General features: G+C 45.0%; 1 protein-coding gene across 3 annotated transcripts in view; it reads right to left on the minus strand.

Annotated features, from left to right (window-relative positions):
- The window catches only part of roraa (RAR-related orphan receptor A, paralog a), a 245,252-nt gene that overhangs the window by 27,361 nt on the left and 190,723 nt on the right, over window positions 1–27,168 (minus strand). The window contains exon 1 of one of the 3 annotated variants that reach the window (XM_035395183.1): window positions 22,543–22,664. The exons of the other annotated variants lie outside the window; for them this stretch is intronic. Within the exon in view, the coding sequence (XP_035251074.1) occupies window positions 22,543–22,567 (25 nt within the window). The 5' untranslated portion in view covers window positions 22,568–22,664. Of the gene's footprint in view, window positions 1–22,542; window positions 22,665–27,168 lie in introns of those variants that run through there. 3 annotated transcript variants of the gene reach the window in all.

The following is a 27,168-nucleotide window of genomic DNA, read 5'->3' on the forward strand; positions in this document are numbered from 1 at the left end:
CAGGAATGAAAGGTGCACCCCCCTCTGTACAGGAAAGCCAGTTAAGCCGCTTTTGACCCAGTTAAGGCCCGAGAACAGGCGCAAACTCCAGATTAACCTTCCAGATTAACCTTGGTCCCCGGCATCCCTCCAGCTCAGCACTGCACCCTGCTGGCTGTCCGTGTCACAGCAGGAGTCACAGCATTCACTGCACCTGACTCGCTGTTAGCTCCACCTCAGGGACGATATCAGTCAGGGACGAAGTGCGCCTCCTTACAGTAGCGCGTAAGACCATCTGCGGCCCAGCTAAAGGGAATGTCCGCCGGCGAGAGCAGAACGCCTCTAGAAGGTATGAAATGAGTCACCGCGCTTTTAAGAAGAAAAAAACCCCAGGAAAATAATTTCTAACCTCGTGAATGAAAGCGCTCTTGAGATTATTTAGCGTGACCTTTCATTTAGCAGCTTGATACAATGGCGTGTGTGTCTGAAGTGTTGCCGGCGTGAGACTTTTATGACACTCGAGAGTGTTCACAGAAAGAACCGCAGCGGTTATGAAACGAATAGCGCTTCCTCCGCTGCTGCATCGTCGAGCCGGGCGCACCGCCGACACGCCAGCGACGGTTCGAGATGAACCGTGCCGACAAGCCCGGGGTAGTCAGCAGGACGTGTGACAGAGACAAATAGGCCTTGGTACGTTAGCCCGGGTTACTGAATCCTCCTTCATGCAGATTTATAGAGATAGCCCTGACACACCAACGCAGTCAACCTTTAGCTGTCTGTCAGGACCTCAGAACCTCTGTCTGTCTTAGGGTCACCTGGAAGGTGTCTTTCCCCCAACCCAGAAATAAGCTGGAGCCCTGCTTAGCTTGTTTTTCTCCTGCCTCTTATTTGCAGGAGTCGTTTGGTAGCCCTGACTGGTCACTGAGGTTGGCGCATTGCTTGCAGGTGCACTGTGCAGAAAAAAAAAAAAACCTGCTGCAGCCTCACCACGCTCACACATGCGTCTGAGAAAAAAACTAAATCAAAACCACAAGCGCCACAGTCAGCAGCAGCCTTGCACAGTGACAGAGCTGTACCGAAGCTAAACGTGGAACCAGCTCTCCGTGCTAACACAACTATATAACCAACGTTTCGCCATAATCACATCTGTACAGTTTAGAACTTGCACAGCCCCCTAAACTAAGTTACTGTAGTGAGAGTATAGCCGACACCCACACTTAATATACAGTTGCAGGGAGCACCAATACTAAAACCTATTGCAGCACCGTAGAGTGAGTATAACTAACATCCCACACTGATAAACATCAAGATCTCAGCCTAATGCAGAACTGTGTGACTGTAGTGGGTTATAGGGTGAGCCAGCAGAGGTCTTTGGTGTTCACACAAAGTCGATACCCAGCCGTCAATACGCCGTTATTCTCCGCACGCACAGAAAACTCTGCTTTTGATCACTATTTTTGTCTCAAAGGAAGACGGATCGATCCGGTGGTGAGAGAAATAGTCTGGTTTAAAGAGCAAATCCACAAACCCATGTCTGCCCGAACAAAGAGTGACATTAGACTTTGAGATAGCCCTTTCAAAACAAACAGCTTTCTATCTTTAGTCTCAGATGCTTGGCGTATTGACACAGAACCATTGTGTTCTCTTCATCAATTAGTCAATTCAAGTTTTATGGACACAATGTGAAGCTTTATTACAACTGAAACCATATTTGAAGCTACTGCCCATAAGTAATCTAGGCCCATTTACGTGACCACCTGCTTTATCTCAAATCACCCTACTGTCAAATAATTTTAGTCAGTGAAATATTTCAAAAAGAAATAATTAAGGGGAATAAACGGGCTGGGGCATTGAGCACTGCAGTTCAATGCATTCCATTTCCAAACATAAATCCATAGCAGTCCCACACATTAATCAATGGTGGCCTGTACCACATGCACAGGTGCAGTGTGCCAAATAAACTGTGTCATATTTCGCCTCACAAAATTATAAATCTTTTTGGTCCATCTACTAAACACATGGATAGGTTTTTATTCAGTACATAATCCATTATCAAAATCAATAAATGGTACCCACAAGTCTTGATTTTCAATGGCAACAAAATTGCCTAACCACAAATTAAACTGTTTAAAAGAGAATATTGATTGTTATATAAGCTATATGAAAGTTAGATTTATATAGGCCTAAATCCAGCTATAAGAGAACATCATACAGTAAGTCCTCTTTGAATCTTGCTGTTCTTTTTGCTAAAGGACATGCAAAAGGAAAAAAGTACTGGCTAATTCTCCTTCATTATTAAGCTCTCCTGTTTTCAAGCCATTTTATGCAACTGTCTAAATAGCAGCCAGATCTTTGTTTCCCCCCTATTGTCATGGCTTTTCCTGCACTGAAATGTCTTAGACGGGCAGCATAAGTGTTTTTTTCAAACCGCTTAAGAGAAAGAAAAAAAAACACCCCATAAAACAAGTAGAAATAGTCCATGCATATATTGGTACGACTTTGTCATGAATGATAGCCAACTGCATTTCATATTTTGAAAGATTTTTGCTGCTATCAAGTTTACTTGCAACCGATTAAGTACAATCCGCTAAATTGCATAAAAGAATGAGACAGCGCGCCAGTGACAGCGCGTGCCGCTCAGGCGTAATCAAAGCGCTTTTCATCCCAAACTGGCTGCCTTGGTAAAGTTAGGCGGTTTTGTGTCTATAGGGCTATTGGTGGTCTATTTATGTGGTGGTCTCCTGAATGTGGTGGTCTCCTGAAGAACAGAACGTCACTTTCTAATTGTAGCGACGTCCGTAGGGAGGCGGCACGTGGAGTTGACGATGGCAGGAAAGCCAAACCGACCGCGGTCGCTGTCATGCCAAGTCTCACTACCTAAGCCCTGTTTTGAGCCAGGAAAGCCCTGATTGTTATGTCTCTACTTCTCACGTGAGCTTCCACTGCATCACAGACAGTACATTCCCAGATGAGATTATCTGGGCATGCTATGGGCAAGCATGAAGGCACACAGTGCAAGGCATGCTAGCTGTAGGTCACTCCCTGCTTAGTTTAGTCCGGTGTTTCCCAACCCTGGTCCTGGGGACCCATTGTGTATGCTGGCGTTTCCTGATTAATTAGGTTTGTTGAAAATGTGTTCTACCATAATTGTGTGGTTACTTATTTTAACACACTGGAGGTTTGGCTAGTTGCCATTTGCTGTCGGTAAAATCATTTTACGCAGATGGTTTCAGGTTTCCAGACTCAGCAGATGGGACCCAGCTGATTTCACCTTTCAGTGTGTAACTGCATCAATTAAAAAAGGAACCTCTTTCAATTGGAATGATTTGCCATATAGTACATACAGCACAGTAAATGAAAGTATATCCTTTTGAATTCCCTGGGATGTGAATGTGGGACATTGATTTATTAGGGCATGCATAGCTATTTCTGGCATAATGTCACTTTAAGGGGGTAAATTGTCCTTCAATAGACATAAAAAATCAAATGAAGAAAAAAAAATGTGTCTTATTAGGAGCAATTAGCAGCCCACAGCAATACAGAGCCTGTTACCATGGTTGGAACAAAAACCAGCATGCACAGTGGGTCCCAGGACCAGAGCTGAGAGACATTAGTCCAAGTGGACTCCGTTCACAACACTATCAATAATTAGGAATGTTTTTGTTAAAGGTGGATAGGGGAAGGCAGAAGTTTTGACGTGAAGGGGATCGTCTCAGTGAAAGGATGAGGTTCGGGGAGGAAAGGGGGAAGTTTAGGGAGAGGGGGAAGTCTGGAGAGCAGGGAGGGAAGTTTTGGGTGGTAAGCGGGACGTTTTCAGGGGAGGGGGTGTTGCACATTTACAACTACTCCTCCATGAACCTACTTAATGCCCTGTGAAAGGACCCGAAGCTCTAATCCCCGCTAGACAAAAGGGGTGCCAAGATTAATGATTACATAAACACACTGGAAAGCCCTGGAATAACAATCAGCCTGTTCTGTTAGCATGCAAAGGCTCTTTGAGAGTCAGCTGACAGGCTCAGATCTCCCCTGTTCTGTGAGGCCCGAGCCTGCCTCCATAGCCCCGCGGGCTCATTAGCGGCCAGTACTTCCCATCGGGGGAAAAACCCCGCGAGCGCACCGAGGGAACGACTGAACCCGGGTTTGATGTGGGATGCACCCGGCACCATGACCTCACCAAACTGCCCAGCACACAGTGGGGTGAATCCCACGCAGACACCCGACCTGGGTCAGGGCTGTGTGTCGTTACTGCAGAGCCATACCACGCTTGGCACTCTTGGTAACTCCAGAGTACCCACCCCCTGGGTAACGCCAGCCCCCGGCATTCCGTCACATCAGTGAGAAAAAGCCAGGGTTACTGCGTTCCTCCCTGAGCCGCTTTCACAACCCACACCCCCCCCCCAGCCCCCCCGCCGACACCTTTATGAAGCCGACATCAAATCAACAAACAGCCGACAAGGAGGAATCTGAGACCGCGCGGTGCGGAGAGGCAATTACATAATATTTAATCAGGGGCTCGGAGAGATTCTCCAGAAGCGTTCCGCCCCTGCCGCCGATTACAGGCGCTGGCAGAACGGAGGCTGGGAGAGCGAGAGGGAGACTGGTTCTACAGCTGTCAGCAAAGACAAATATCTACATCTTACACCTTATCACGGGCGCGTGCGGCAATAAATCACCGCACAACAGCACCGCGGACCCATTAAGACGCCGTAAGGAACACCTGCTATCGCCATGTACATCTCATTACATTCCGGTGTGGAAGACTACAGCTGAACACACAGACACAGTGGCCAGGCTGATTCAGGGAGGGGGGGTTGGAGGGGGGAAGGTGGGGGGGGGGGGTTTAGGGGAGGTGGCAGGAGGGAGCACCGAAGGTGGGTTGGGAGAGAGTAGACGGCAGGTCCGGGCGGGCAGGGGATTGTGAAAATGAGCCGGGAAAGGCCCACTCCCCTCCTCTCCTCCACCGCCCCGCCCCCAATGTGAACATGGGAAATAACGCCCCCCCCCTCCCGATTCATGAGGAGTTTCCCCGCCACAAAAAGCACCACAGTGCCTGTCCCTGTCCTGTACTATGTCTTTAATTTGGGCCCGTCTGTTCTCGCACAGGCCGGCAGGAGCTGGAACGCAGTCAAGTGACCACGATTAGCTCTCCCTCTCCCTCGCTCTCCCTCTCTGGTGGTGTGAGAGAACACGGGAGGACACGGACAGGGGGTCACGCACCGCATGTCCTGTCATTAATATCCAGCTTAAGAGCCACGCTAGCAGCTGCACCCGCACATTTAACGGCACACACACACACAGAAGAGGAGATCCTGTCCCCAGACTCACATCAGAGACTTATTATGATTATTCACCCAGTGGAGAACTGCATAGATTACAGTTACGCATTTTATATTTACTTAGCATACGCATGTACACCTGGATAGGAACAGGTTTTGTTTCCTTACTCAAAGACACAATAGCTGTGCCCCCTCGAGATTTGAACCTCTCCTCTCCTTGCCACAAGCTCCACTCCTTAGCTAGTCATCCATGGCTTTCCTCGTATGAATGAAAAAAAATAAGCTTTTCACTTTAGATTTTTTCCCCGCATGTTTATTTGCCCTTGAGGTTTACTTAACAAACAGAGCTGAGGAGTGCCGCTTAGGGAACTGGCCTTTTGATCAGTGGGGCTGCGGGTTCAAATCCCATGTGGGGGCTTGGCTGCTGTACCCTTGAGCAGGGCAGCTGATCTGTGTTGCCTCAGTCAATACCCAGCTGTGAAAATGAGTAATGTGTACACTTCTCCGTCCTGTAAGGCCGTTCGCTGAGCAAACGACTAAAGAAATGAATGGCAACAACTAACATGTAGCCTGAGTGGAGAACAGCTACTGATGCTTGTGAAGTGAGACCTGTGTCACGGCCTCTCAGGTTTTCCATACCGGCCACCAGTTATAATTAGTCTGACGACTCAGGGTGACATAAAGAGGAAGGAAGCGGGTCAGTCATCTTTGAAAGGGCACGATAACGATCAGAGTGACATGCGAATCAGGCACAGCTTTTTAGCGTGCAGGATCTGCCATCTCTTATGCATGCTCGGGCGAGGTCCGGCCCAGGGTCCTGGAGCAGACTTCCCGCCGGTCCCGCCGATGATCTGGCAGAGTGCATTTTCACCCCGTCGTCTGTTCGTCCCCAGTCTCGACAAATTCTCCCTTTATCCAGGCTGTCTGCTGACCTTGTTAGGCGCGTACAACCGGTCTCATGTAATTAGCAACTCCTAGTCTATTGGGGGAGCATTAATTCAATTTGAATTATGAATTTTTTTACATCAAAGCATGCATTCCACCGGAGCCGGTGCTTGAAATTACAGATGATTTGAAAACTGCAATTATTTTTATGGCATGGTTGCAAACAGCCTCCTGCCTGTTTATGTCTCCACAGATTCCCCTGGGTTTGCGGTAAAGAGTCCTTAATCCACTGCGATAAAAGCCAGATATACAGTTAACTCTGGATTCCCAAGCAGAGCCACACAGCCAAAATACACTTGGTTTAAAAAAAGAGCAGACAAATTAAATGGGGGGGGGGGGAGGGGCAGTTTAAATAATGGAATGTGACCACATCTTCGGTTGTCGGCTCGTCCTTTCCTGTGGCGCTAATTGAAAGCTAATTAGGCAGTCACTGTGTGCTCCTGCATCTAATGCAGCGGCTTGGTTAAACTGTCCGTAGCTCTCCAAACACACGGCGTTCAGGAGCTTAAATACACAGCCAATCAGGACAGGCTCCCGTCTGCAAATGTGCTGCGAAAGCAGAGATTACTAATGGAGAAAAAAACTACTCGCAAACCACATTTCTCACAAGAGAAACTACAGTTGTTCTGCAAAAAATAAATTCACTGTTGGACAACTCAAGCATTAGTTAACCCACCAAGTTAACTCGTTTACTTAGTTTACTCTGCATAGGCACTCAGTACAAAACAGAACTCACACACTGACTGACTTTATTCAAAGTGGAATCAAACACTCAAAAATTATGATTTAACACTGAAATGTGTGCATGTAGACTTGTTTTCTGTCACAGCGGCAGGTTCATCATGGGGGAGCTTTAGCTTTGTTCTCTCACTGGCTGATAATTAAGTTGTGAGAAATACACAGGTGTGCCTGAAAGAGAATCAGTCATTGGGTTCCTCTCTACCTCCCCTTAGTACATTCATTTGTCCCCTAAGTATATTCATTTTGGCAAGGAGGGCATGACACCTCAAAAACAGATCCTTTCTTGGCACATCTTCAAGTATGACATGGAGGAATTTCACAAGAGCCGTGAGAGAAGTCTTTTTGTATTTTAGTTGTAATGGCGATCTCACAGACACTGACTCGGTAGAGATATCCCATATCTGCCCTGTCGGTATGCTGTGCATCACAAATATAACTGTTCAGGCGGTGAGAAATGTTATGGAGTACACAGCCGCTCATTAGCAGAAATCAAGACTGGGAAAGCTTCAGTCTGTCAAAGCCTTATATTTAGAAAATCAAGTTCAGTTTTGTGAGATCATGTCAAATGTATAGTTCGATAAAAACATATCACCAGAAAGGACTTGGCTTTAACTGATAGCATGCCACTGAACAACGATAAAGGTATTCAAGTTCGGGAGTTGTTGCTCGAGTGGGTACTGCACACGTGCGAAGACTACATGACATTATAATGATAGTCTTGCCTGCTCTGAGAAAACATTCATTTCAAAAAGGCTACTGTTTACTATTCACGGTTCGGTTTATGAAGAGAGCACAGAGACCAATCTAAACAGTGATACATTGCCCCAAGTAACAGCACTGCCAGTGTTTTCTCATGGCCCGATTCATTTCTCACCTTAGAAGCCAAATTATACCTCTAATTGGCTGTGAGCGCAGCTATTTTTAACATCTACATCTGCCAGATAATGTGGACTGGCTGTCAGAACTGTGGTGTGTGTGTTAAAAGGTTGTGAACTTTTTTTCAATTTACTGCTTCATTTGAATGAAACAGAAAATGCCCACGCTAGTCTGGCTGACTGACACTTCTTTTCCTTATCGAAACCAAAGGAAGATTAAGGAAAGAGGGCTGACTGGGTGGAAATGGAATCCTCCAAATGGTTTTCTCAATGGCCGTTTTGACATTCCCTCCAAATAATTCAAACAAACAAAAATTATTGAAAGATTGTCTCCAGTCACTGGAGGTCCTGAGAATGTTTCTTAGTTAATTAAACAGCATTTGCTGCACAATTCTGATCATCCATGAAATCTCTTTAGTATGGAAGCTGTGTATGTTACTACTGATTTGGTGTCTGGTGTCTATATTTACGGGCTGATTTTGTTCCTGTAACTTCTTTATCATCACAGCATCTGATCAGCCCACACACTTTTTTCCAAATACAAATGAGCCTTAATGCCCAAGATGAGGCATGTTTTAAACCAATCCTGAGTTCGCAAATATCAGAAAGACCAAAATCTCGTTATCGAATTTCAGAGTAATATAACACAGAGACAGATATTATTCAGTAGATTACGTCTTTACTGAATATTACCTTGTATTAGGCAACACCATATTAAAATTAAAATAAATTAAAAAAACTTTACCATATAGCAAGCAGTTATTTAAATAGTTGAAACCAACTGAATATACAAATAGGATAGGTTACGTTTCATGGATGAAAATGCTTTGCCAGGGGAAAAAAGTTGTGGTTCATTATCTTCTCAGTAGAATCACTGTTTCTAATGGACTACAACACATTCCATACAACTATATACACGGCCCTGGCTGTCCAAAATGAAGGTTACTCTGATTCACATAACAAACCTCTTACACAGGCCTTTACACAGATCTGTAGGACTGAGCCCAGAAATGAAGGGTTTTACCTGCACTAATTCACTGAAAACACGGTTATATAACACGGCCTCATGCTGGCACTAAGTAATGTGGCACTGCTGACCTGCGGCCTGTGGGATAAATCTGATTTTCGGTGATGCAGTGTGGACAGCAGCTAATTAATTTACGAGTCCCTCATCTTACCATCACCAAAGTCACAGAGAACCACCGGTGGTAGGGAGTGTTGTTGACTGGGGGGGGCCGGGGGGGGCGCAGGTGCCCACAAGACTGGCACCCGCCGCTCGATGCCTCACGGGGGAGCGGGTTTCGGTTTAAAAACCGCTGCAGGGCCTGAGGCTGCTGTTGCAGATGTATTGGCAGGCCATGGGAAACCAATGCAAGAGAGCCTTCGCTACGGAAACAGTTTGCATTGTGAATCATGAAAGAAACCGCAGAGAGAGGAAAAAAGGGAGAGTACAGCTGCCAGGGACTGTGGTACCAGAGGGGATGTTCACCCACCTCATACCGAAACAAACAAAAAAAAGACCACTACCCTCTGCCTTCGCTTTACTCTTCATATGGCATAAAAACTGCTCCCCAGAACTGAAGAACTGGCCCTAGAACCTAGTAAAATCATACAATGGGAACTGTGCATGGCACTATAACCACCATGCCACTGAAGACCACACTGCTACTGGCTTCCATTTTGTTTGACGTATCTATATAAACTATGAAAATGGCATGCTGCCCAAACAAGCGCGTCACATCCATGAAAAGAACCATTCCAAAGGCTGGACTTGAATGCTACACAGATAGTTCGGTAGCCAGCTGACTAGCGAATACAATTTAGTTTGCCATTATGCAGGCTTAACCCAGTATGCTAACTCCATGTAAAAACTGTCACAAATTGTTTTAAGAAACATATTTGTTATTTAATATTAATATTCACTGTTACCTGTGACAACTGAGAAATTAATCTAGTTAGTGAAAATAATTCCAGGAAGATAAATCGTGAGTTGTTCGATCCTAAAATACTTTTATGGGTTCCATCATTTTCATAAAATTTTCAGAACATCGTTTCTGTATGAGGTCAGTAGCAAGACTTGGAGCACCACGTTGGGGCATTGATTCAGGAAATTTGGGCCAGTTAAACACATGATAAGACTGAGGGTTGGTCAGCTAACCGTGCTGCATGTGACCCACGCCCCTCCTTTCATACCGAATTCGAGCTATGTCGAATATGTGAAAAACCCAGGTTGTGACCAGGGTCGTAGACTGGGTCGGATAAAGTGACCCAGACCCATTCACACCAACTACATTCACAGGTTTCACCCGGCTTCAGTGTGAAAGGGGTATCAGTGAGGTCAGTGATGTGATTTTTAGGAGGCTACAACAACAACAAAAAACACCGCCCACAACAGAAGTGTTTTCAACATGAGACACCAGGTGCAAGGCAACGAGGACGACCGTCCAGTGGCCATGCCATCCCTGCTGGAGAAATGACCCCACTGAGATGTCGCAGACGGGAGGGCTAGTTGCCATGCCAACAGCCCCTCAGAGCTGCTGGCACAGTCATCCCTTGGTGCTGCAAGTCATACACTGTAACTGCTTCCAAAAAACACCCCACTAAAACCACGAAACGACAAAATGCCCGTCATTACAGTCAAAGCATGAAACTACGCGCCCGTCCACTGGATTCAAGCTACGTGTCTTCAGATGGAGGAGGAAAAAAAATCCTCAATCACTAGTCTTTTTCATTCAGAGTGAAGCACTAGAACCGTACACCACATTGAACATTTTTGGAGATATCAAAGTTTACGGTGGGAATATGGGCAAACATATGTACACGTTTTATCAATAAGATTACTTTATCACACTCAATAGTTCCTGGGAAAAAAAGTTATTTTGCCGCACCACAAGAAAAGAAAATCAGAAGTTCTCAGTTTATTGCTTTATTCAGATTCATGCCAAATCCAGCTCGAAAGGAAATTCATACCTTGCTTGTTGTTTCCAAATTTCATATTACTCATTGGTTCTCTACATCCGTATTGTTTGCAACCTTTTTCCTACGCAGGCTATTTTCTTTCACACCTCGTACAGTCAGTGTCAAAACATTTTGGCGCCAAAGCCAGATTACATTTTAAGGGTTATGTGAGGGAAGCCTATCGCCTGAGGAACTGCATTTGGGATCCTGTTCTAAGAGGAAATTTTATCTTCGCGTACAACTTTGTACATGTTCTGTGGGCCTTGGAGGGACACCGCAGTGCTTTTTTACGCTTTCAGCACGTGTAATACAATATGCCTCTCGATGCCTAACGTGCCCCTGGAACAAAAGAAGAGGCGCCAAACCTGCTATTTTTTTTATTTCTCTCCAGAGCACCATATCAGTTACATTTTGCCAGTTTGGTGGCATGACGAGTTGACTGGCACCCTGTCGTAAAGGCTGCTGTAGCTCCCGGAGTTTTTTCGAGGAACACTTTTTAATTTTCCTCAATGCCTGTTACATTACAGAATGGGTCACAGTAGGGGGACCATTCATGAGCTCCAAGCCAAAAAAAGAACAGAAAAAAAATGCAGCTATTCTCCTGATATGTTTGCCTACATCCCTGCCTTGCGTAATTGGCAAATTTATCAGGCTACTGTGCAGAACAAACCCCTGATTTCTGGCAGGCGCAGGCAGTGTCATTAAAGGAGCATGATATTTTTATTTATTTTTTTGGAGGGGGTCCGGGAACCTAGCATTCGACTGCAGGCTGAGAGACAAGCCGGGTTGATAAAATGGCTCTCTCTTATCTCGGCTATGCATGTGAAAGGCTTACGTTGTCTCCATGACAGATTCTACGCCTTGTCACCATGGGATTTACTGACATGAGAATCAGGAGGGGGGGTTCACAGCGTATCAAACACACAGCCTCGTTTTTAACCACTGTCAGCCATTGCTCTAACATCTATGAGAAAAGGAGCCATTTCTCATGGCAACCTCTCTAAAAAAAATAAAAAACAAAAACAAAAAAAGGAATCGGTGGAGGCAACAAAACATGTTTGGCTTTCTTCACTGATTTTTTTTTTTTTGCTATGCTCTTTCTTCACACCCTTCAACATTAAAGCATAAAAATGCAGGACTCTTAGCTCACCGAAAAGCTGTACTCTGATCATGTTCAGGCAATGGATAAATATGACAGGAACCAACACATTATCCACAATTACTGTAATGAGAAAGTACTGCGGTAGAATGAACAATCACACAATTCCAACTCTTAACAGCGCTTCACTGTCCGGTCTCTAATTTCTTTTGTGACTCCAAAAATAGACCTGTCAGTTCTTTGAGTTATAGCTGTATAATTTATTTGAACAGCTAACGTAAGCAGCTGTTTATCTGTTTTTTCCCCAGCTTAAGCCCCTCTGCTTTCATCTAAGGCAGATCAAGACCTTGAAGAAAGCCATTTCAGTTACTTATCATCCGTCTGACATATGGTACAAGTGTTGAGTCAGAATGTCTGTCTTTGGTGTGGTCTTCACCTTTACAGGATGGAATTTTCTTGCGGGTTTTTGGCCAACTGAAAAATGTTGCCATCTTCAAGAGAAGTGGACGTGCTTTTTGAGTTTTTTCCCTGAAGATGCGGGTATTAAGCACATGGAAGCAACATAGGCCAGTAGTGCAAAGCTGTCCTGAGCTGATCCTCATTTTAAAGTCTACAGTTGCCGATAAGGTCTCTGTGAAGACATGGAACCTCACGCCGAAAAGGGTGTAGTATAGTCTCACCCACAAGGAACTTGTCCAACATACCTAACTACAGTAACTCTTATTGTATCTCATTGGAGTGTTTTATTAATATAGAGTCCATATGTATTGCACCCATCAATGTGCTAATGTCGCTGTGTCTGGTTCAGTCAATCATGAGAGTCGCGCTCAAATATTTCAACGTCTCAGCTGAGCCTCACGTCTTGGAGGCACAAGCAACGATGCCTACAGTACAGCCAGATAACAATCTAGTAAATCAGCAGTGGATGGCCCAAATCAGGAAAAAAAACTGGCTTCAATCGAGACAGCTTGGATATTTAGATCATAAATTCACATCACGTTCCCGTAAGATTCAGATAAGCAACTCTTCACTTCAGCAACTATGACAGTTTTGCGAGCCATGGGCATGACAAAACAGTTTTGCTGGTATGAGGCTGCATATCAGGACAGATCTGAATCTGACATTCTGAAGGCCCCGGTAGGCCTTTCCAACTCCTGTTATCACAACTCATCGAGCTCCACGGTTCCTCTCGTGCTCATTACTAAAAAGAAGCTACCTTTGTATTTTATTTGTACCATTTTTATGGTTGACTCTCTGTTTCCGTTTTTATTTGACATACAAGCATAATGTGCCTCGAATGTTAGACACAGCATTATTCACAAGAAGCATAAAGGTCTTTACTGTTGTGATGCATTTTCATCCTGCTCGTCTCCTGACTATCCTAATGACACACATGCAAAGCATCTCGCAGCATTCATTAAAATGAAACTGCACCACGGTTTCAGTAGAAAGCGTCTGCAGAAGGACATGGGATGTGCGCCGTGCACCCGTGGAAGCCTGCAAACGGTGACACGGAAATGCTGAAGTGTTGATTCAATATAACCACAATGCACTTTGTCCTTTAAAAAGTGTATCAATCACATTGAGAAAGTGAAAGTTTTTTTTTTTTTGTTCGTTTGAGAAACAATACAGACATTTTCCCCTTGTCTCTATGCCCGCCAAACTCAAACGCTGTAATGAATCTCTTGCTTACAGTAAATCTTGTAGCTTTTGCGAGTTAATGACAAAGCATACTGTGGCTAGATTGAGCCTTCAGACCAGTTGGGAGATGGATATAAAGCCGTGAGTGGCTGGCTGCAGGTCTGAAGTTCAGCCCCTTGTTGAGCAGCAGCTGGTTACCATTCTGGGGGTGGAGGTGGTACACTGTCAGCATCTGCGGGGTAGATCAGTTCATGGTAAAGACCACCCGTGCTGCTGCAAATCATATCAAATCTTTTTGTTTTGCAGTCAGACAGCTGACATTCACAGCCAGACCACAGGCTTCCAACTGCCCAGAGGAGTCACTCTTGTGCATTTGCACATTTCTCAGAAAGGGTACCCACAGGCCCAGGTGCAGAGAATGCTGGGACCACACCAAGAGCTTCTCCTTGCTCACAGTGAACGGGCAAGAAGACTGCAGTCGGAGGAAGTCGATACGGGTGATTTACTCAGACAATGACTTTAACCGCTTAATAAATAGCAGCTTTCAATTATCAATCTTCGTTACAAAATTGCCATTAAGAGCAATTTTCTGCTGTCGGTGAGTTTCGATCCACCATCTTCTTCACGGGCGAGAGCTGCCATCTCGGTGAAGTAGATTAAAGTCTCACGGCTGTATCTCACCACCATAATGGAAACTAAAAGGTTGAGAAAATAAGAAAAAAGCATCTTCCTCGGTCCTCGCTGATGAAAAAAAGAGAGATTCTAATCCACGTGCCACTCTCTAGCCCCCTGCCTCATGCTTGTGTAATGGATCCCCGTCGGGATCTGTCAGGGGTGTGAAGTTTTGAGAAATCCACACTGGGGTGAGAAGCTCAGTACCACCGATAAAGTTCTGTCAGGTTCCCTTGGTCTGGGTTTGGGGAGGCACAACTGTGACATCTTTTCATATTTTCCTGTCTATGGACAGGACCTCAGAATGGAGAGTCACCTGGTCAGTGGGCAGAGACCAAGGGCTGTGGGAGCAGGTTCAGAGGAAGCTTGTGGTTAACAGCAAAGTTCTCCCTACTGACTGGGAGCTCTTGGCTCAAGGGGGAGCTCCTCCTGGGGTCTTGGACCTTGGTTTGTGTCTCTGTGAACTGGACTCCAATGAGTCAGTGAGACAGTGTGACACAATCCCAACCAAACAGACACCATGCTATATGCCCACCCCCTCCTGTGCATGTGCACACACACACACACGCAGGCTCACACACTCACATAAAAACACCCGTACACATGCACATACAGCGACACAAAACAGGTACGCCAATTCAATTCTGCAAAAAAAAACTCCAGAAGGTAGTTGAGAAACGCTGTCCTCAAACGAGAGACAACACAAAACGCCCACACACACGAGCGCCCCGTCAGCCTCTCGACTCTCTCCCGCTCCCGCTCGCTCGACGGAACAAAGGCGCTTCCGCTCGGCGGAGCCAGACAGCTGTCAGTCAGCGCGCTGACAGGACTGGCGGGATGTGAAAACGTGCTATATTAAGATAAATATTTCATACAAACTAATGCACACAGGACACTTTTTCCTGTTTGCCAGAAGGAGGGGGGAAACGAGAATGAGTAATTATCTAAATGCCCAGAGGCGAGAAATGATGGAGATGGTGGAGTGTGGGAGGTATTTAGGCTGTCTAATGAAACCACTGGCTGTGCGGGAGAGAAGGGGAGGAGGGGGAGGCGGGGGAGGTGGAGCCGTGTGAGCATGTCCGGCATGCAGAGGCAGTTGGTCCGGTCTGACCAGACCGGTTATGCAACCTGCTGGCACCGGGCCTCTTACTCACCACTCGCCCGCTCGCCGCACAGCCCGTCTGCCTTCTGGGACGGCTGCCCGCCGCGCCATGCAGGAACCGCACACGGAGACGGCCGTCGCCATGTTAAAATTTGAAAGCGCGGGACCTCTGTTCATACTAGACATGAAAGTGAATGCGCACGCTGTGATCACTCCGCTAGTCTTTCAACCCGCGCGAGCGTCAGTGAGAATCCTCTTCCTTTTCAGTTTTAATGTAGAGATAGCTGAGTTATTTGTGAAGAAACGTAACTCTACAGTGATTTTTTTTTTAAGTAGTAGGAGGCTTGCTTCAGAACATGAAGTACAAGCGGACAATCAAAGGCTAGACTGCGACTGACTGAATTCAGCTCTATTTTTTATGCAGTTTTTTTCTGCGCCACTGTAGCTAGCTCAAAAGACTTGTCTTGCAGTTCCAGCAAATGCTTTTTGAGCCACCAGGACGTTCAGACATTGGCTAATCAACTGGATAATTTCACTACTGTTGACAACTTTGCAATCAATGGTGTGTAATGAACACACACACACACATATATATTTGGTCATCAACAGTAGAGTTCTTCCTTGGCCTACCAGGCCTTTTGCGATTACCCTCATGCAAAATAAAATTACATTTGACATATATTTCCTTGCCAAACCTACCCAGCAGTTATCTAAATTGCTAATTCACCATTTGCAGGATGGGAAGCTGAAGCTCACTGATCTATTTGGCTTCAGCACTGAGCAAAGGGTAACAAGATCTACATAACCTTGCCTAACTGTAAAGCACACCACCCATGGTCCCATTCCAAACTCCAGCTTCTAGCAGATAACCAAATAGTCGCCCCCTGCCACTCCATGTCTATCGTGCTAATCTCATCCAGCCACCAGCACAGCCTGACAAAGCCGCTGCCATTAAAAGCTCATCTTACAAAGCACATGCCCCAGCAGAATGACGTGATATTATTTCTAAAAATGGCACGATATGGAAATTCTCGACCTGATATCAATAACCAACATTTGCCGTGCCATGTTGGCCGATACTAATTCCGATAAAAATTAAAAAAAACAATCATTTGTATAACAACATATTTCAGCTTGCTTGCTTTATTATCAAGCAGAGAGCATATGTTTAGAAAGCAGCCAATTCTCAGTATAGCTTCGGCTTTGGCTGGTAAAAAAATGATCAAGTATAAAAATAAATAAACAAAATAGGTTCAGAAAGCTATGATTTGGCTCTTTTTGACACATGACATTGCTAGTTAATTTACAGGGTCAGCGAGGCATGTATATTAAATCGTTATATCAGCCTGTCGTTTCATTGGTCAGACTCTTAACTCAGCCAACAGTGATAAGATCATTTCAGGTTATTATTAGCTGATACCGACACAACCCCAACACTTAGGACTTATAGCCTGTCATAAAGAAATGAATGGGGAGAACAGGAGCTGAAAAGGCTTACAAGCCAAACGTTTTTCTGTTTGGCTGTCCCTGCGATCCAAACAGATTGTAAATTCAAAACTTTGAGAGCTGGGAATGATTGGCATGCGGCAAGAACACGAGGGTGCGCATGCTGCATGCTTCGAGTGTACCCTGCGCTGCTCCTGCCGGTCACCGGGGGCAACCCAAATTAGAGTTATCCCCTGCTAGTGCCGTACAGTGACAGCAGGCCTCGAGACTTCGCTTCACGTTAAAATGTTAAAGAAATATGACAATGGATCTGTTAGTGGGAGAACAGAACGATCCATCTTCAAATCCACAATTTTTCCAATGCAGCTCATGTTGGCACATCACCATGCGCAACCACGCCTTCTCCATTACCTCCTGTGGATGAACCCTCATATTAATCTGCTCCCTACATTTCAGGGATGGCAGGCACCCAGCAGGACTAGTGACTAAGTCCCTCCTCCGAAGAAGAGCAAACACACACACACACACACACACACACACACACACACACAAACTTACTCTGCACTTAATCAAACGCTTCATTTAAAATCAGGCTTTGATGATTTCGCGAGTAGCACCTTGTCATGCTCCTCCAGTGGGCTTCTGGGAGCGCGATAATTGCATCCCTGTAGCAGTGCTTTTTGGCTGTGAAGACGTGCCGAGCCGAGGCTTGGGAATAGCGGGGCCCACGAGGCACACGCTACACTGGAGGTGAAGGAACGGGACGAGGTGCTCCGCTACGCCTCTCCGACGTAAACACCGCGCTAATGAGCTACAGCGCGAAACGCACCACTTCAACAGCCACAAAACAGGTCTTTGGGAAACTTCTTTTCCACAGCCCGGAGAGCCGCTAACCGCTAGTCCAGCCGCCAGGCCACAGGCCTGTCTCTGACCTGGCACGCAGACTCCCGTTTGTACACTGAATGGCAGATGTGTGGTCGGACAACACGGACGACAAACTTTTTTCGCTAATCGTTAGAAAGAGCGCGGCTTCTTCCTCAGACGACCTTCGCCAAACGCTTTCCCAGCAGCGGAGGTTTCCGTTACCATGGGTGTATTTACATAACAAACCCCCATCGCCGGGGGGAGCGTGCAGTCAGAACCGCTGCACAGCACATTACACTAATTCAGTCTGAGACGCAGAGGCAGAGTAGCCTTCGACAAACCGACTGTTTCCATTTACCTACGGAATACACATTTGAGGAGCAGATGTAAAATCTGAATTCATGTAACAACCAAGAAATCTAATTCCACAAAGTCCCTTTTTTCTCTGACAAACTGAATCAATAAGGAGGCTTTTACCTGTAAAAAAAAAAATCTAACCAAATAAATGCGACTAAATATAACAGTCAAATAAAAAATATACCCCAATTCATTTCACTTTGCTGTCGTTTTCAACAGCCAGATATTATTGTAAAGTGAAATCTCTCCATCTGTACTACATCTTAAAGGAAAATTCTGTTGCCTTAGATGAACATCCAGTATAAGGTCAAGGTTACCCATAATTCACAGCTAAATATAGGCTAAATCTAAAATGGATGTGCAAAAACATACTACATCAGGCGGGTTTGACAGTATCCCTAGAATATATCAAAGCAAAAATAAATGGGCTTACTTGCAGTATACAAAACCCAATGAATACACATTAACTCATTTTAAGCTCATGGGGTAGACATTTCTTTTGATCATCTGATCATAAAACCGATTTTACTGCTGTCTAGTCCCCCAGTTAATAAAAGTTGCCATTACTGCAGCTTCAAATATTAATAAAATCAGGAGGGGTGAACCGATTAAATCAAATCCAGATTGATGTGGGCAAAAATCCGATCCAATCGATACAACAAAACCGATCGGTATCGTTATCAGTCATAGCTAAACGTATATTCAAATGTTCGTAATCCTACAATGGTTTGCTCTCTAGAAACACTGCATCACTGTTTACGTTTCCGACTCAACCTCATAAGTACACGCGCTAGAGCTGTTATTCCGCAATGTCATTAAGTTCCGCAATGTCACTCAGCCTCATTTTGGTTGTTTGCGTAGGTTGTAACAGGATCATGTTAGCTGGATCATACGTATATTGATCGTGTCTTAGTATATTGGATCTTCTTGGATTCTATCGTAGCTAAATTTGTGATGTTGCCAAATATCGAACTGTTGCCTCCAGGATTGAAATCATATCCTATCATGGTGAAGTCTGAGGTTCCCACCCTTAGAAATGTGACTAGACGTTAATTTTAATGATTGGTGGACCACTCACTGCATAAATATACTCCTTATAAACATTGGTCGCTTTCTTCATTGGACAGTTTTGATATGCTCAAAGAAAAAAAAAAAGAGAAAAAAAAAACAGCAAAAGCAGTTCTGAGGTCTGGGTTCACAGGAGTGTAGGGAGAAGAGACAGGAGAAGCATCTCTTATCAGGGGTTAAAGCTTAAAAGACCACATAAATCCCCCATCCTGCAACTGTCTCTTTTTCTCTGTAATCAATTTTCTGCAATGCACACGCACCCGCATGGACACAAACATGCACACACACACACACACACACACACACACACAAGCAAGTACATACATACACAGTGATGCGCACACACACACACACACGTGCGCGTTCACACACACGTGGACGAGCACACACACGCGCACACACACAGACTTCTTAGGGTAGAATTGATCAAAGGTAATATCTCACACCCTGGTGTTAAAATGAATTAATTAGCAAACCGCTGCATATCCATCTCACACGTATATACAATGCTCAATTTCCACAACAAGGAAATACTCTACAGAAAAAGAAAAAAAATAATTAAAAAATACAATAGAGTAGTCTGTTTATTTATGATTACTCGGGCATGGGAAACAAATCCCTAACGTATTAATTATAACAATCCTGAAACCAAAGAAAGAAGAAACAACCTTTTACCGCTCACTTCAAAGGCAGAGGCAAGGCCTAATCAATGCCTTTAAAACCGGAATTTTAAACCTGCATTACACACACTTTGCTGCTATGTGCACTTAAAACATTTAAGAAGGGCAGCCTAGACTTTTTGAATAATGCATTCACGACCATCGAAGTTCGCTGTGTTTTATGTTTTGTAACTGCTGTGGTTGACCGAGTCAGTTCGAGGATCAAAGGCATTCAGTGCGCTCTCGGCTGAACAAATACCGCAAAACCCAGACGGTTTTCTGATGCATGTAGGCAATCAAGTGTTGGTTTAACTGACTTTGCAGAACTCTCAAATCAAGTTACAGGAAAAGCCAGTTCCTATATGAGGCACCAGCTTGTGGCCAGTGTGCAAACGGCCAGAAGTTAACTCTGGCTGTAGGTTTCAGGGCAAAAGGGAGGGTTGGTCACATTGAGGCTGTACTTGCACCACTGAGGGGTCTGACGACATTGTGAGCTTCAGGATGTGTTCATCTAAATAATAGAATGCGTGCCAGAAAACCAGAATGCTTTCAGGAAACTGATACACTTCAAATTCAGCTATACACAAATGTCAAGGAGGAGTGCCACATTCTGTAAACTAAGGGGATTTTGGAGTTTGAAATACCAGAAAATATGCAAGTAAGCAAGAAACAAACAAGCACAGCACTCCCACACCAGCATAAAAAGACGTACAGACACAGAAACACACGCGCACCCACAGGCACGCGAACAGGAGTCTACGCGCAGACACACAAATCTAAACCAAAAATGACACACTTCTCGTTCTCTCGCTCTCGGTCTCACTCACGCAAACGCACACGCACGGTTTTCTGAGGGTCTCAGGTCCTCGTCTTTTGATGATTGAAAACAGGGTGGTTATGCTCTCTTACGCAACACGCTCACACGGCAAAACCTCACACTGTTTCACCCGCCACAGACACAGAGAACCGAAGATCTTCGTGTACGAGAGGCCAGTTGGTCAAGGAACATGCAGTCGACTCTTCAGACTGGGTATTGCTACTTTTACCTGTTTTATCACGCATACGTACATGTGTGTGCACAGTTGTGCAAGTGAGGGAGGACGTGTTTCTTGCGAGAGTCTGACCACAACATCTGAAGCACAGAGGTAGGGGCTGAATGCTGAAAACGCTACATGAGCAATGTCATAGCATGGTGCAGATACCAAACCACTGCGTGCGGACGTGTATCTGCAGTACATGCCCATGCAGGAGCATGTGACCGGACATCAGTGAGAGTGCAGGTGAGAATCCGCACGCATGTATGTACGTATTATTCTGCCCGGTGTATTAGCTGGCAAATCTGTCCTGGATTTCTAGAGAACCGCTGACAAGTGAGCATAATAATCCCCGCTCTCCCCACTGCGGGGCGTTACTGTGAAACTGCTCGACTGCTGGCTTTGATTTATATTATTTGAGAACTTTCTGTTTTAGACGTCTCTTCGGCTTCCATTGTGAGCCACGTCAGAGAACGCTTTAACAAAGCCAATATCTGGGGCAGTCTGAGGTGGACATGGATGAATTCCACTCCCCGAAAAGAGGAACTAAGCTCTGCAGTCCCAGTCCTGTCTGTGGTGTCATAAGCCGTAAACAAAGAAACAAGTATCAAGAATAATATTGCAATTAAAGAATTCAGAGAACACGTTGAATATTTTTTTTTGTTCAATTCACTGTTGTAAAGATAAAGTAAAAAGTCACTCTGTACGAAATTTGCGAAGTCAAAATAAAAAGAAAAGAAAATGCCAATGCTTCAAGAAGCTCGGAAGCCATTGCCTTCAATTAGTTTGATGTTTGCAATATTGCTGTCTTCAAGCGCAAAACCAGGGGGAACGTTTCGCGTGTCTGTGCTGCATGTAAATATTCAGCATAAAAGAAGGTGTAAAAAAACAAGCGTAGAAAGGAGATGTGATGCAGAAACAAGCGCAATGTTGCAGGTTCAAATCCCGAGTGGGCCACTTATGTTACACACTCAAGTAAGGTAATTAGCAATTAAAAAAATATTAATGTGTAAATAATAATGACCAGTCATCTGCATACAGTCATCTCCACGGGCAATGTAAAATGTAGAACTTTCTCAACTTAGCAAAAAGTATATTGTGAGTGTGTGTGTGTGTGTTTGTGTGTGTGCGTGCGTGTGTGTGTGTGTGCTGCATTCAGCTGATTAATTTTAATAGTGGTACTTTAAAATGTTGGTGTCGAGGGATGAGACTGAATATTCGATTACTCAACCATGGCATTACAAATCGATTACTCAGATCAGCAGCTGAGTGCGTGCAAATTTGCAAGGAATAAGAAACAATCGCAACCTTTGTTCTCCCTCATAAATATTCATGACGGAATGCCAAAGAACCTTCGCATAAAATAACATATAATTAATTGATATTATTAATATTCCTGCCTGAAAGCGGGGAGTGAATGCAGATCTCTTCGTACACAGGAACATACAGTTCTTTGGGAGGGGAAATTTGCCGTCCTTACTCAAATCATCAACCTGGTCATACAGAGCCACAGAACACTGAAATATCAAATGAAAGAGCTGCAAATCCCTTTTACAGTCAGACCAGTATGCTGTCCTGCACAGTTGCACATTCTAAACCACAAGGTACATTCAAGCAGCAGCTTCTCAAACAATGCGCTGCAAAACACTACGCATGACGAAAACATTCGGCACGACGAACTGTTTGGATTCGCCGAGCTTGGGTTTAACCATGAGTCACAGCTGAGGCCAAGCACAGATTAAATCCAGGCTGGCCTCTCACGAGCCGCTTCCCTGGCCATCGGCCGCTGAAAGGCATGTGGCACGAGACGACACAAGCAAACTCACCAAAGACTCGCTGATGTCCCTCCATCTTCTACACATGTTGCCAAGCTCCTGTAGTGACCTGTGTAGTGACGGTTGGTGTGGGCGGGGCCAGACCCACAGGCGAGTGGGTTGGTGATTGGGGCTTATGTGCCCACCCCAGCAAACAAGGGTTGGCTGCCTGACATTTGCATGCATCCCAGCACCGAGGTCACTGCACTAGGACTGTTGCCATTAGAAATTGACAGAGGGAAAAGAAAAAAAAACTGAATAAAAGGACTGCCCAATTACAGCTCATCCTCGCTTTATGTGTAAAGGACCTTTTTCCGTGTATCAAGCTCGTTCTGCGTAAAGGTCTGTTTGGACAAGGCGGACAGGAAATTGTGCACGGTCAGGTACAACCAGTACTCCTAAGGCTGGTTTAATGCACAGGAGAGTGCGTGTGCGCACACCGTGTTTAAAACAGCACTGAGAGCTCGCCCTTAGCTCATTAGCTCAGTCTGAATGCCCTTTGAGCAGACACAGATAAAGAATACGCTCTCTAAAGAGAGGAACGCTCATGCCCGTGATGGGCCACAGCTCTTTCGGAAAGGTCACAGGCCCATTGAGAGTCCCCGAATTGTTACCCCCGTCACTTCGCCACGACCCACGCATTGCTCGCTATACACTTTTCATCTTTTGTTGTGCAATTTTTGTGGGTTTGACGCGACTCATGCTATGCAGAACAAAGGTCATCTGATCAACAGTTTATTTGCTATCTGTGAAGACAGGCACTGTGTGTGTAATTCTACACCAGCTCCTACAGTACACAGTGCCGAGAAAACGTATTTACCCACTTCCTAATTTTCTCTATTATTGCATATTTGTCACACTGAATGGTTTCAGGTCTTGAGACAAAATGTAAAATAAGACAAAGGGAAACCATGTAAACAGAAAGCACTATTTTTTTTCACACCCATATCAACCATGTGAAAACGTAATTGGCCCCTTAAACTTAACAACTGGCTGCCCCACCTTTAGGAGCAATAACTACAACTGAAATGTGATATCAGCCTTTCACAATGCGGTGGAGGAATTTTAGCCCACTCTTATTTTGTCTTGCTGCATAGCCCAATTATGCTTCAGCTTCAGCTCACGGGCAGGTGACTGGACATTCTTCTTAATCATTTTCTGATACGGAGCAAAATTCGAACGGAGCAAATAAGGGCATAATAAAGCCACAGTAAAAGATTTGTGAAATTTTACAGTAGTTTTAAAAGAGTTAGAAGTTTTAAGTACTCATTGTTGAAGTGCTCAGCATTTTTTTAAACAAACTAAGCACTGGTGACTCAGTTCAATTGGATCTACATTATAATATAATGTTATTATGTTCAATTGTTATTTGTACATAGAATGTAACTTAAAATAAATAAAATAAATACAAAAGCGCTTTTAATGAAGCATAAGTGTTTCCTTTATCATGCCCAATACAAACTGTAGTGATTCTAAGTAATCAGGATGTTTTGTCAGTGTCTGCCAAAACACAGAAAACTCTGTCAACCAACAATGTTGCAAGCAAAGCTGGGAGCTGTGAGTGGACCAGGCCTGGGGAGTAAAAGGGGGGGGTGGGTGATCTGTGAGAGAAACACAAATCCTTAAGTGTCCTGACTGCTCTCAGCAGGTCAGCACATGTCCACAGCTCTCACCCTCCCTCTCACCCTAACCCTCTCCCTCTCCCTCTCCCTCTCTCCCTTCCTGACCCCCGGAGCAGGTGCCTGACCGGCTAAGACACTCAATAATGGAGTTACCGAAATTCTGTTCAGTCCAGCCAGGACGGGAGACAACACAACCCCTACTGACCAACACCCCCCCCCCTCAATCGGGCCCCCTCCTTGGGCACCCCTTGTCCTGACCTCTGTTAAGTAACCGTTCTATCCATTGCCCTGATCTCATTAAAATTCCACAGCATGTTTTCCTTACAGCTTTTTTTACTGCTTTTGTTGTTCTGTTTGTGTTTTTACTTGCCCCCCTTCTCGCCTTACTCTTGGGCTCTGTATCTGGAGCGTGCTGGATTACTGAGGTCACAACAATAGTAACACCTTCGCCCCCATGACCTTTCTCTGCCTCAGGACATGGCCAGGCATCCTCCTAATTGTGGCCCTTGACCACAGCAGGCCAAAGTGCACCGCTGCTAGATACAACGTGGACATTATCTTTTTTCTTTATTATTTATAATTAATCAGTAGCTGCAGAAGCATGGGGTCTAATCCTCTGTAGTGTTCTTGGACAAATCCATTTTACAGTACATCTTCAGAAATGAAGTCTGAAAAAAACTGAAAACACAGAGATCACAACTCAGCAAATATGTCTGCACTGCAGGCCTGCGCAGTCAGTCCAAATGCAGCCAGCATTCATCCCCTCTCACCCCAAGCCTTGATGAACTCTGGCTAGCTAGGACTTCATGCAGAAACCGACTCTGGACTCCATCAACATTCTTCCTTAACTTTTACGCAAAATGAAACGCAAATGCTCATCTTCTCAGCGCAAGTGCCGGTATGCTAGTTTAGCCATCGTCAATTGAATGAAAAGAATTTTGAGCAATTGCAGTTTTTTGTAAGCCAAATTTAAGGACAAATGTCGATTGAGTCCGGGCCTCCTTGTCAGAGGGAAGGTAGATCAACCTTTTGGGCTATGCCAGAACAAAGGAACACGTTTCCTCCGATACAGGACAGAACATCTGACATCTCCAAAGAAAGACATTTTGTTCCTAATCGCCTCTCATTCTGTGGCGGTCAGAAAGCGGTTGCCCGTGCGAAGGGGTGTCACCCGAGACGGGTTGTGGGCGCGGGAGGCCGGGGGCTCGGGGGCTCGGGGGGGGGGGGCGGGGGGCGGCGAGCGCGCAGGCACGCAGCCGCGCCTCGTCTCACGGCGCTCTGAGTCAGACAAAACGGCGAATCGATAACCCTTCTCTCCCTCCCCATTTCCTCTTTGATGCAACTTCAAAAAGCCGACAGACGGCCCTCTCCGAGGGGGGAGCCCGCAGAAACGGCGAATGTTTTCGAAAACACATCTAGAATAAAAGCACGGCAACCAGCGCGGAAAGGGGAAAAAAATAACCCTTCCTTTTCCCCTTTTCAAAACATTTGTTCTGGGCGTTTTGGCACCGGTTTCCAGGACGTACGGGTCTGTGAGAGAGAGAGAGAGAGAGAGCACTCAATAGAGGCCCCATCTATCACGCCCTGCATCTGGCGCGCACCACGCTGCACCGTGGATTGCCAGGTATGCTCCCTCTATTGTACGGTCAAAAGAGATGCTCTGTAACCACTCGCACAAAAAAAACAAAAAAACAAACCGAGAGAAAAAAGAGCGTCTGACTCTTCAGGCTTCACGGGGTGATTTGTTAGAGTGGTTCTTGTAGCTACTGTTCACAGCCTGTTCAAAGTCTCTTTGCGTAACAGATGTGGAGACCTGGCCTCAGTGTAGCACTGAGCACACAGGAGCATATATCTCTGGCAATAAATAAAAATGCTAACTCCACTGTAAATTATTAATGAGAGACAACATGTACACATAAATACGTGAATATAAATTATTTTCCGTTCGAAATGTCCTTTGAGGACAGGCAAGCAGGATAATCCTCTTCTTTGCTTTTTTCCCCAAGAATCAACTGTTTTCTCTTAAATTCCTGTATGAAAGGAACACTAATCTTTTTTCCCCGCTGAAATTCCACTATGAAAAATAGACTTATTATACATGTGCAGCTGGTCCTTCAGTGCATGCTTTATCAGTAAAATTATTTTGGCAGGTGCTGAGTGTGACACAGAAGCACTTCAAAGAATAGAGTACAGTACCTGAGGCACCCGGGGAAAGAAAGAGACATTTTAAGAAATACATGAAGCACTGGCATGAGGGCAGCTAATGGAAATAAAGAACAACTGACATTATTGAACATGTGGATAAATTTTAACATTTACACATGGCCAAGGACATATAGCTAACGTCCCACCAGCTTACTGATTTTAATAATGCAAGAAAAGATGTTAATATAAGTTGCCAAAAAAAAAAACAGTGCAAAACAAACTGGGACATAAGGCACTATTGTTAAATTGTAATCAATTTAAAGGTTCGACCAAAAAAAAAAGAAAAATTATATCAATGTTATTTAGTGTAGAACTTGTCACGGTGCTGTTCTATCCTTTGAGCCCCGTTTATTGATTCATATCCCAGCAGAAATTTTTATCAGCTGCTATCATAGGCAAAATTAGGCGAGATGATGGCAAAGCAACTCTAAATAAAAGGGGACGTCCATTGACTGCTTAAAAACCTGTGAAGTTTTGACATTGTAACTGGGGCCAATTTGCCTACTCTCTGAATAAGAAATGCGCATGGAGCAATGCAGGCATGTCAAGACACAACAGAAAACTCAGAACAATAAGCCGCAAACCCCATTTAAACAGTACCCCTGGCCTGCTCTCTCCGAACACTAAAACCTGTCGTCCTCTTACCTTTCCGACAGTGCACTACTCTCACTCCAGACTGCACGTACCTTCCTGTACTGTGGCTCCGTAACTAAATCAAAAATCCATCCTTTCAATGGCTGGTCAATATCTCATTAAGCAGTCGCCCAGCTCTGTCGCACAGGTGATGGGCGGCAGCTCGTAGCCCACAGAG

The sequence above is a fragment of the Anguilla anguilla genome, chromosome 16 (genome assembly GCF_013347855.1).
Source record: "Anguilla anguilla isolate fAngAng1 chromosome 16, fAngAng1.pri, whole genome shotgun sequence".
NCBI classification, from domain to species: domain Eukaryota; kingdom Metazoa; phylum Chordata; class Actinopteri; order Anguilliformes; family Anguillidae; genus Anguilla; species Anguilla anguilla.